The 11536-nt window shown below is 38.7% G+C and overlaps 1 protein-coding gene across 2 annotated transcripts; it reads right to left on the reverse strand.

Annotated features, from left to right (window-relative positions):
- Positions 1–4184: 4184 nt before the first annotated feature.
- Positions 4185–10557, reverse strand: LOC132636147 (uncharacterized). Of its 2 annotated transcripts, XM_060352852.1 has the most exons (9): positions 10155–10557; positions 9886–10067; positions 7948–7988; positions 7315–7599; positions 6879–6937; positions 6750–6786; positions 6574–6645; positions 4919–5243; positions 4185–4773 (listed from the first exon to the last, which is right to left on the reverse strand). In XM_060352852.1, exons 1-9 carry the CDS (start codon positions 10282–10284, stop codon positions 4417–4419), a joined length of 1488 nt encoding a protein of 495 aa, XP_060208835.1. In that variant the 5' UTR covers positions 10285–10557; the 3' UTR covers positions 4185–4416. The 2 variants fall into 2 exon arrangements, with proteins under 2 accessions (XP_060208835.1, XP_060208836.1); XM_060352853.1 differs by lacking the exon at positions 7948–7988 and having other exon boundaries at positions 10155–10295.
- Between the last annotated feature and the right edge of the window lie 979 nt (positions 10558–11536).

Consider the following 11536-nt stretch of genomic DNA (forward strand, 5'->3'; position numbering starts at 1 on the left):
TATGAGCTATTATGTATATGTGCCTATGTATGATTATTATGGAACCCCGAGCTTATAAGGCCGGGTAGAATGTATATATATAATTATGTAACGCGCACGCACCTCTGCAGTTGGGTGCGGATAACACTGAGCCTTGGTAGGGCCAGGTATGTGTAACACTGAGCCTTGGTTGGCCAGGTATGTATAATCACCGAGACTAACCATGGTCGGGTACGGGAAACACCGACCCTTCGTGGTCGGGTATGCTATGTAAATGATATGTATATGATACAGATATGTACATGACATAGATATGAGTATGAACACGAATATGATACGAATACGAATAAGAATACGTATATGAATATGATTATAGATACGAAATGTAAATGTGTACGGATATGAATACGGATACGGATATGGATGTATGTACACAATCACGCATTAGAAATGGAAATGCCCTATGAATGGAAAGTAAGTGCTTATGACGATGATACTACTACCTTCCATATTATGCTATCTCTTATGTCGCTTATTATGCTCCTATAATGATATTGATCGTGCTTTACATACTCAGTACATTCTTCGTACTGACATCCTTTTTGTTTGTGGACATTGCATCATGCCCGCAAGTGGCCAGGGAGACAGGCTTGATCCTTAGCTATATTTCTCAGGGACTGCATAGCGGAGCTCCATTTCATTCGGAGCTATAGCTTTTGGTATTGATTCTTTTGTGTACATATTTATGGGCATAGCGGGGTCCTGTCCCGCCTATATGATATGACATACTCTCCTTAGAGGCTCGTAGACATGTGTATATAGTTAGATGTGTTTGGCCTTGTCGGCCTATATTTTGAATATCATTTTGTTAGCCTCGTCGGCTTATGTACATTGATATGGGCACAGTTGCCAATGTTGATATGAAGGTGTTGTTGTCCAATGGGATTAGTATGATTGATGAATAGAAATGTATGATTTTATATGTGGCTCACCTAGATGTAAATGTAAAGGTATGTTAAGAGGTGCCCGGGTGGGCTAGCACCGGGTGCCCGTCGCGGCCCTCCGGGTGGGTCGTGACACCGTACATCCTGGGCCCTTGCATCTGGCTGGGGAACTGGGGCTGGTGCTGGAGGCGGGGTATGCAATGTCTCAGACGGCCCCTCACTCTGAATCTCCTCCTAGGCCCTCGTGGCCTGTCTAGTTCAGCTAGTGGCCTCACCGGCCACACTCTTGCCCTTCTGGGCGGCTGTAGCTTTCTTGCGGGACATCGTTGAAATCAAAACATTTCATCAGAAGCGAACGCTTAACACAGTGAGCCGCGCTGAGTCCGATGGATCAAACATTGAACTTGGTTCGGGAGAGGCATCTGTTGGTTCGGGCCTTGGGATTGACGAACCCTTCAGCAGGCCTGAGAAAGATAATATTGAAGTTAGGGAAAGGGATGAGCGAAGGAAAAAGCACGAAGCAAAATAGGAAAAAGATCTACTTACCATGATTCTTTGCTATCCACTTCTCGTCGAACAGCTCTTTCCATATGCGTAGTTGGTGCAGATATTGGCATATAATGCCCTCTACCCAATCGGGGAAGTTTTCTATTTCATCTGGGATCCATGCAACAATTGAAGTATAAGAGAGTTGGATGAATAATTGAAAGCATGTGGAGAAAATAAAAGTTCTACGATGCTGGCGTTTCATGTTCCACCGCTCGAGGAATGGCATGGATCCCGCTGGGATTATCTCTACGATGTTAACCCTGACGAAACATTCCACCCAGCCTCGGTCTTTGTTCTCATCAACGCTGGAAAGGATAGGGTATTTCCCTCATTTCAAGGGCTTTATAATCCCTCCGCGAAAAATCCACGGACTGTACAGCCGGATCAAATGGTGTAAAGTAAAGTCCGCATTGACATTGTTCGCTAAAAAGCGGAGACAAGTTACAGTCCGCCAGACAAACGGACCAATTTGTGCGAGGCATAAGTTGTACGTTCTGCACATGTCAAGTGCCAAGGATGACTTGATCGATCGGGGGTTCAAGTTTGAAGGTGAAGAGATAGGTGTATATGTTTGATTATTCATCCCTAATGGTGGTAATGTCATCATCCCGACCCTGAACAACGATCTCGAAAAGTTGGGTTGTCCAACCATAACCAGTTCGGACTCATAGAAGGTCCTTTTCCTTGATAGAAGAAGGATAAAGTCTGACATCATAGCCTCTATCGGACTTTCTCGAAGTTGTCTCGACAGCGAATTCGGTGTCGAAGTGATAGTGCAAGGGCAGAATATCTTGAGCCCGAGGTTCGAAGGGATTGATCTGAGCGCTAACCTCGGGGTTAGCAACGACGTCGGTCGCTGGAGGTGGAGAAGCAGCCGATGAAGCGTTTTTGGAAGAAGATCTAGAGTTCGTTGCCATTTCTTATTAAGATTTGGTGATCTAGATGAAGATTTGAAGAATGGGATGAAGATTTGAAGAATGAAATGAAGATTTGAAGATTGATATGAAGCTTTGAAGGTTGGCAGGTGAAGATTGATATGAAGTTTTAAAGGTTGATAGATGGAGATTTGAAGGAAAGCAAGAACAAGGTTGAAGATTCAAAAGAAGTTCGAGGAGTAATTAATCTAATGGTAAAAGGTGAAAAGGGAATGAATCGCACTTTTATAGGGGAGAGTAATAATGGCGAAACGTTCCAATTCGAGAACCAAAGGGACAGTCCAATCAGGCAGATACACGTGTGCGAAGTCAGAAAGGCGTGATGTGAGGGGACGTCTGATCTCCCGCCTATTTCCGAGAAGAAGCTTACAAGAGAAGATACCGAGGTTATCATTCCACTTCCCATCACTCCGATAAACTCTGATCCGGGAAGTGTGGGGACCTCCCGACGAGAGGTCGGAGTAAAATAGGAACATTGACTTCAAGATGTGGCGTTGGTTTGAGTTCGGAGATTCGGATGAAATGACGTCCAAGGGGTCGTTAATCCAGTGAGCCGGAGAGACGCTAGTTAGCACAACGCGAGAAATTCGTTACAGGTTGGATTTCACACCGCCCGTTACGCCGACCGTTACGCGACCAGCTGTTAAGGCGCCGTTAATAGTAATTAGTATCAAATTATCAGATTTTAATGAGCATTAGGACCTAACTCTTGTACTATAAAAGGAGGTAAACCCTCTAATTAGAAGGGATCTGATTCCAATCTCATGCACTTACTCTGTAAAATTTCATAAAGTTCAAGTTCTTTAGCAATTTGGCTCGGGCACTCAGCTTAACGCTCTGCACCGGACCAGTTTTCAGTTACAAGCAATAAACGATTCGGGCTATTTCTATCTTTGTTCGTTACATACAACTGATTATTATTTCATATTTCATTACGTTAACAAGTGATTAAACCACGTATCCTTTAAACTGCATACAAATTCAACTGTTACCTTTTTAGGGGTAAACAATTAGGTGGCAGAAGATCAATTGTGCTAAGGAGTACCTCTTAATAACGTCAAACAAGGAATTTCACATTCAAGTTTCCACTGACAGGTTTGTGGTTAGGAGTACCTTTTCTGATTTTAGGTTTTTACTCTCTACGTTTTCTTTAATTTTCGAATTTCTGGTTTAAGAAAATAGTTTGCCCCCACCTTTACGCTATATTTTTATTACAATTTGTAGTATGTGGTGGTGTATGTAAATATATTTTTGACTATTCGACCAAAAGGAAATAAAGATCAACGGGAAGATCAGCCTTCTTGATATATTCATTTAAGGATGAAATTTTTATGCTTTTGCTTATTCAGAAAATGCAAAGAATGCATTAATGTTCAAAGGGGAAGGAAAAAGAGAGACCTAAAAATTCAACTATTGGACTCAAATTTGTGCATGCCAAAACTTTACACAAAGGTATCAAAATGTTAAGTTTATGGGCTCTGAACTAGTCACTAACCCCATAGTAATTATCGTTACAGAATTCAAAATTAATTGTTATATATATTTAATGAATTTTCTAATACAAAATACAAGATCTAAACAAAAGTTATTAATTTGTCCGACCCGTAGCTAATACTCTCGCTCCGTCCCTGTGGCCTCAGTGTCACTAAAATGACAACATATCCATTGTGGCCCCACAAGCAGGATCCGGAAAGGGTGGAGTGTAGGCAGACTTTACCTTTAATCCTTATTCCTAATCATGTGCAAATATATGTTATGCATCCATTGATTTGGTACATAGCGAGGCGGGTAAGCTTTTACACATTTACCATTCCCATGAATGGCATAATAACATCAAGATAGAATTCCTATCATCTGAACACTACACAATTGTAGTTCAACCCCAAGGAATGAACCTAGTAACACAATATAACCATAAGCTCTATGAACAGCCATTACAAATCAGTACATACAGAAAATTTGATCCACAACAATACACCTCTACCTAGCATTAAAAAAAGCAAAGCAGACTATTCGTAAATCGGCTTGGGCATGTGCTCTTTTGTATAGACACGGTGCCGCCTCTCTCTCCCATATATGACCCAGAATGTGAGGGAAAGCAGCACTGCTACACCAACCATCACCAAGCCAATGTAAACCCATTTGATGTAATGCTGAAGGCCGGGACAGTATATTCTATATATATCTCCAAATGTTTGTCTAACGAAATCACAATCTTCTAGGTCAACCAGGAAAGGACCATAATGGTACAATCCAAAGCTCACATTTACAGCAGCTGCCATCTGGCCGTAGATGGTCGGAGTCAGACGGCCTGTTGTGGAACAAATGCCACTAGGGGAAACTTGACAGACAGAAGTCTTCCATACCTGCATGATAGAAAAAATTGGAGGTTGTAATAACTCTACATTTTAGTGAGGAAATTGCAACTCCTTCAAAAGCATCACATGTCGAGGATAGAGAAATATGTCTTGATGTGATTTCAACTTTTCAGGAAAAAGTTATAAGGTGTACCTTTGTCGCATTGCTCAAGTCCACTTCACCAGGACTACAGGATCTATCAGCCAAGTCTGTGTTAAACGGATTGCAAAGGGTTGGCAGCTTAGGTCCAGATTGATTGTAGTACAAAGGACCAAAGATGGGGGAAAAATTGTTGTTGGACACATTTGTAATGACCCGGTTAACAACACCGACCAGCTGAGAAGTGACTTCTTTGCTTTTGGTAAGGGTCTCTTGTGCAGTGGCATTGTCCACACACGGCAATATATCATCTAAAGCTGTACTAGCAAGAGGGTGTTGGACCCACTGGTTCATTGCTACACAAGTGTCTGAAGTCACACTGACATATCAAACAGAAAACAATTAGAGATGTTTCAAAAACTACATTTATGAATCGACTGACATCAGTAAAGAATGGACAAAGATGTGACTTACAGGCTTCTAATAAATAGAGAAGACACAAATTCCCAACAGCTAAAGGAGTGTTCAAATATCTACACATGTTTATCACTAAGGGTGTGTTTGGTATGGAGGAAAAATTTCTGGAATATGTTTTCCTAGTTTTCCATGTTACACAGGGTATGTCATTCTTGTTGTTGGTTGGTCAAAATGTTTTGAAAAACATTTTTTCAAGGAAAACAAGTTCCTGAAAAATGAGAAAAATGAATTCCCTAATGGAAGTAGGGACAAAAAGTTCCATAAGTGACATTCCAAGTTCATTGTCTCTCCTCCTCACCCACCCATTGCCCCCAACCCCCAACCCTTGACCATCCCCTCGCCACTCTCAAACCCCTACTCCCCATCTCATCTCACCCCGATAGTGTTTTGCTAGATTACATACAAATACTCTTGGAATACTTATTATTTTTTTACTTACTTACCAAACGAACATAAGTAAGAAACCTACTGGTTTCCAGGAAAACATTTTCCTTCGTACCAAACACACCCTCAATAATGAGACATTCTAGCAGTCAAAGTTTAGCAGTCTTAGTACTACTCCCTACGGTCCAAAATAATTGAGGATTTAGCCTCTAAAAGTTGGTCCAAAATAATTGAGGTTTTAGTCTATCAAGAATGTATTTAATTCTTTTTTCAAATTTACCCTTGACACATTCTTAATTGAATGAAAAAATTTAATGCTTGTTATAGTTTCAAAGCCCCTATGTAAAACAAAAAAAAAATCCTCTTAATTAAGGGTATTTTAGTCAATACACCTCTTAATTTTTAGGAGTAAGTGTCCTTAATTTATGTGCCCAAGTCTAAAACCTCAATTATTTTGGACCGGAGGGAGTATTTGACAGGTTTGACAGGATCTTAATGATACTAATGAGTAATGACCAGAGTGGGAATCAAGAAGCACCAGCTAGAAGTATAATCAAAACAGACATCTAAAATGTTTAAATCAAATACCAATATCTAAAGCCTGGCAGGCTCCCTCAACCCAGCAATCTTATGTTGACGATAGCTGCAGAAAGGCAGAATTACTCTGAATCTAATATCAGATTGCAGTTGACTTTAGCGTATCCTTTCTGGGATGGAACTGCAGAACCTATCGCTTGAAGTTGTACGCACAAGAAGAAGATTTTCCGCACTCAAGAAATAACGTGAAGTATATTACTAGCTTAGTAAAACAGTAAGCTGTGAGAAGTAAAATATAGGACAGAGCTTACTTGTGGAGAACAAGAAATATGCCACACAAAATTAAAGTCCCAGTGACAAGAATCCATCCAAAAATTACCAAGCTGCACAAAAATAGAACAGAAGAGCATTCGTTGAAACAAAATAGCAGAGCCAAGGAAAGGAACTACAAGAAAGAACAGCTTAGTAATATGAAATGTTCACTTACATGTAAACGAAAACCTGCATCCCGAAAATTGAAAGTACTAGAAGGAGAAAAGAAAACAGGGAAACTTTTATTAGTAGAACTTGTTAAATAATTCTTATGCTCAGAGTTCTAATGTAATGGTAATCTTACCAAATCCAAGAAATGTCAATAGAAGCATAATGGCTGATAGAACGATTAGAGCCAATCGTCTGCATAAATATTACCATAGGCATTTTAGAGCCCTAAACAGCAAAGGAATATGTGTGTTTGGTGGATTGAAGTGCAACTAGATAAGCAAGAATTTAGAAAAGGTATCCCTCAAAATACTGAGTTTGAAATATTCCTTGGAACGAAAAAAGATGGGCCACAAAAGATGTTGACAGCCTAATATTATCATACACAAGATTTAAAGACATGACCCACAAAATAATTGTTTCGAATAGATGCAATTAAATAGTCTGGAATTAGATGAAAGGACAAAATCAATCCATAAGGCAGACCCATAGAAGTACGAGAACTCGATTCAGTTGTGTAAGTTCTAAAGATATAAATAGCAAAGAAAAAGCTTGTAATGGTATTCACTTACACGGACTCTACCAAGCCTGCTATGTCATCCTTATTGTCTTCTGTTTTACTGGAGAGAGTATTAGCAGAAGAATTAATCTTGGTTTGGATGCGGTCTATGTCTGTTTGGACTGAACCAGGAAGCAAAACTTGATCCACAGCAATAATTTTGGCTGCTGCTAGATAACCTGAGACGTTTCTGAGCCTATCCGCTGTGGTATTTGCCTGATGGACCACATAATCCAATGTGTTAACTGTACTGCTGTGAAACTTTCCCTGGCCAATGTACAAAATGATACATCCAACACTGCACAAGGAACGAAATACGTAGGTTATAAAATGGGCACATCAGAACAGAGGGAATGGGAATGTGACATGTATGTTCATGAGTGAGAAATTGAGGAAAATTGGGAGTATTCGTAATGAGAGTGGATATCAATTCTTTGTACGCAGCCATAAGCATCTGTAAATGCTAGAGAGAGAGAGAGAGAGAGGGGGGGGGGGGGGGGGAATACACTGCGGCTATGGTAAAAAGTATGAGGAGTATGACGGAGAGAGCATAAGCTATTCGGGAGTAGCCATAAGGTTCTCTTCTACAGCAACAGTAGCAGACACAGATGAACAATAAGCACAGTGCGAAGATCACAAACCAGACCAGCGCAACGACAAAGAATGGAGCTGCAGTGAAACCACAGACTGCACAGAAATAAATATAACTTAGAAACAATTGAACAAATACTTCATGCAACTATAACTTTAGGAAAGACAACTAAGTGCATACTTCATTGGTAAGAGTCGGAGTAAAAAGAAAAAAAAAAAAAAAGAGAGAGAGAGAGAGAAATGTTCAGCCAAGTACAGATTGTGTGACAACTTTTTTAAAGTACATAAACAAGGTTTTATTTGCTGATAATGAAGATTGGGATCCCATTTCTAACAGGTAATCAAACATTTGAAACATAAACATGGATATTGTAGTGCACGAAGGCAATTTAAGTCGTCATATCAGACCTGTTATAGCATCATTGTCTTGAAATGCATGGACAAAATCAGCTCATACTGATGAGCAAATAAAGTTTCAAGTCACTGAAGATCATCTTTTTTTGGAGATGCAATTACATACTCCGCTCTGATCAATCAAATGATAATAACTTTTAATCTCAGAAATTTATTAGGACAAGCATGATACGAGATAGTAATCTCTCTGCTTATGGTTTATAGAATCCCATAACATAAATTAAAATACTAACCATTTTCAGGTAAAGTATCTGCATGCTGGAGGCAGGATGAGATCCTCTATTACTACGTCTTGTAGACTGTAGTCCATCATTGAAAATTATGATGGTAATATAACTCATGGCACTCGTCAGAGTAGTGGAAAGAAAATTTTCCACCTTCCAAAGACAATGGCCTGGACCATTTTGTCATTGCCAAATTAGGTAAAAGCTTAGTCATGACAAGAGTAACATTTTTTGTAGTCAACACAGTTGGTTAACTACCACTTAGAAATGAATGGTCAGTAACTTTTATGAAGACAGCGTGACTTGAAAAGGTCTGCAACTGGGCTCCGAAGGCAAAGAATCTGTGTTTGACTCCATGTGCTTGGCAAAAAAGATAAGAAGGAAGCATAACATAAAACACAAATCAAAGGATAAGGTTAATGGACCCGTTATTTTTTTTGTTAAGACCTTAGTTTGGTTGGAGAAGTATAGAGGAAATGGAAATTTTACTGTTCTGAAATCATATTCAATTACAGAAGTGAAGAATTTTTACTTTTTTTTTTCCCTTTCCTCTTCTCTGCAGCCCAAGAAAAGAGGAGTAAGTTTTCAAACTTCCCTTCCACAATGTGTAAATAAGTTTGAAATACAGATTTCATATAACTAAATAATAGTACTAATTTTATATTCCAAGGCCAGACAAGGTGGTGATGTATCTAATAGTTTTCAATTCCAATGCAAGAAACAACAAAATTGCAGCACTTAATTTCAGAAAACACTCTGGTGACAGCAACAGAGATCTCACTCCTTGCCCCACAACTTCTTTCTAATTTTGCTAGAACAAAGGTTTCAACTTTCAACCCACAATACCGGAATACCCTGTGCTGTAAACATTGTGAAGCATGTTCCTTAAGTTGCCGCAGATTATAGACATCGAAATTTTACCGTATTTAAAATAGGACGCTACAAGATGAGTCCAATCCATCTTCAAACTCTAAGGTTGGTTAGGATTTTTTGAAGGCTACTCTAGCCTAAACCCTAGATCACGCCTGTATAAAGGGACACATATTCCCTTGAAAAGACATCTCGAATATCTCATAAAGTCCTGGGATATTCACAAAGAAATCAAGGCATCAAATACTACATCGCAAGCAGGCCCAAATCATAAGCTACTAACGGCCCTCAAACCACAGAGAAACACGCTACTAACAGGCCTCGAACCACTGAGAAAGTTCAGAGAGAAGAATCAAGGAATAACCAGAGTTGTACTCACAAAGATTCATCAGTACAATCTCTGTTTAATTGGTTTGCAGTTTATTTTCCGTATTGAGAAAATTTGTTGCACACAGAGATTTACAAGTAAAAGGTTGAATACTTACAGCCCAGTAATGGCGCTCACTGATATTCCAGCCCCCAGTATATCTCTTGAAATCATTGAGAGGATCTTTTCTATCCGTTCTCTTAGCAGCCAAAATAAGTGACGAGTTCAATGGGGCCTCAGGAATTTCAGCAAGAAACCTTTTGGTCACCACCACATCATACTCATTCCTAATTCCGCCATCTAAAAATACACACACATACATATCAGCAAACAATAAACAATACAGAAAGATCTTTTGACACTGAAATCAAAGAAAAAGTAGAATACCTGAAAGGGGTGGAGTTTGGAAGGAAGGAAAATGAGAATCAGATCTTGCAAGGGTGAGGGAGAAGAGAAAGGAAGAGAAAATGAAGAAAGCAGTTACAAGAGAAAATAGCAATGACCCTTTACCCAACATTGTAATTTGTAATGATGGGTATCTAGGAAAAGTGGCGAAGGCAATGTTAAAATCTTGTGCAAAATCTGCAATGGAAATGTTTAAACGTTATGCAGATCTTGGAACACACTGGAGAGGTCTGACAGAGAGGAGGAAAGGAAAAAGTACGATTTTAACTGTTCAAAACATGCTTCACATGGAGTATGAGAGAGAGAACAAAAGGAGGAAATGTCGTAATAAAAATTGATATTGAAGCAAGAAGCCTCGAGGAGTTGGACACGGGGAAGGAAATGTATGTGAGAACATAGATATTTGATGCCTAACAACCAGGATGTCTTTGTCTTTCAAACTTATTTCCTGATTTGTATTTTTATTTTTATTTTTAGGGCTTAAAATATATACTCCTTTTGAAAAAAATACGGCAAAAATATATTCCTCCGATCCTTCTTACTTTGACTCTGGTTGACGCAATACTCCCCTTAAAGAAACTCTTTACTAAAGGTTTGTTTATTAAATTATTTTTATTATTTACTTTTTGAAAATCTATATTGACTTTTAGTAGTATTTTTTGTAGGTACTTAATGATAAGAATAATACTATAAGAAAATAATAAGCATCTTTTAATTTGCTAAAATTAACAAGTGCTTAAAAAAATCTATTTTTAATAATAAGAGATAAGTAAAAAGGAATGAAGGAGTACTCTATTAATAATTTTCGTCAATTTGTGCACGCCTCAATTCATTTATTACATACTATGTATCTGTCGACAATATCAACATATTATGTATCTGTTGACAATAAAATTCGCGTCGGGAAAACATTTAATCAAGACAGGAAATTATCACAACAATCGTTGTATTTAGTTTCAGAATATGAGTGTTACAATCTCTATAAATCCTCTGATTCATCTTCGCAATAATAAATTCAAGGGCTTTTGAGTTTGATTTTGAATTTATGTTGAATTTGATTTTGATTTGAATTGATTCGTCACGAATACTTTCATGGCCGCCACGAACAAGTGAATTTGATCTTGAACGCCTTGATATTTGATTCGCCTTCGTTCTTGATCTTCGGGTATTTGAAACTCGTAGAGAAATGCTTGCAGCTTGTAGAATACTTGTCGCATTTGATCCACGAGCTCCCTCTGGCTTCTTGTTTTAATTTCTGGTCCATTTTCTGAATTATGAGACCCCTATTTATATTTGTAAGATGGAAGAGTTGTGATAAGGATGAACTCCTTTCGACCAATCAAAATGAAGTGACATGACTATAT

This window comes from Lycium barbarum, chromosome 4 (assembly GCF_019175385.1).
Source record: "Lycium barbarum isolate Lr01 chromosome 4, ASM1917538v2, whole genome shotgun sequence".
Classification (NCBI taxonomy): Eukaryota; Viridiplantae; Streptophyta; class Magnoliopsida; order Solanales; family Solanaceae; genus Lycium; species Lycium barbarum.

Coding starts and splice junctions, on each gene's coding strand:
- LOC132636147 (XM_060352852.1), bottom strand. CDS start 10,284: ATGTTGGGTAAAGGGTCATTGCTATTTTCTCTTGTAACTGCTTTCTTC. Junction 7,600..7,947: donor CATTCTTTGTCGTTGCGCTG/GTCTGGTTTGTG, acceptor TTCCTTGTGCAG/TGTTGGATGTATCATTTTGT. Junction 6,787..6,878: donor ATTGACATTTCTTGGATTTG/GTAAGATTACCA, acceptor TTCTCCTTCTAG/TACTTTCAATTTTCGGGATG.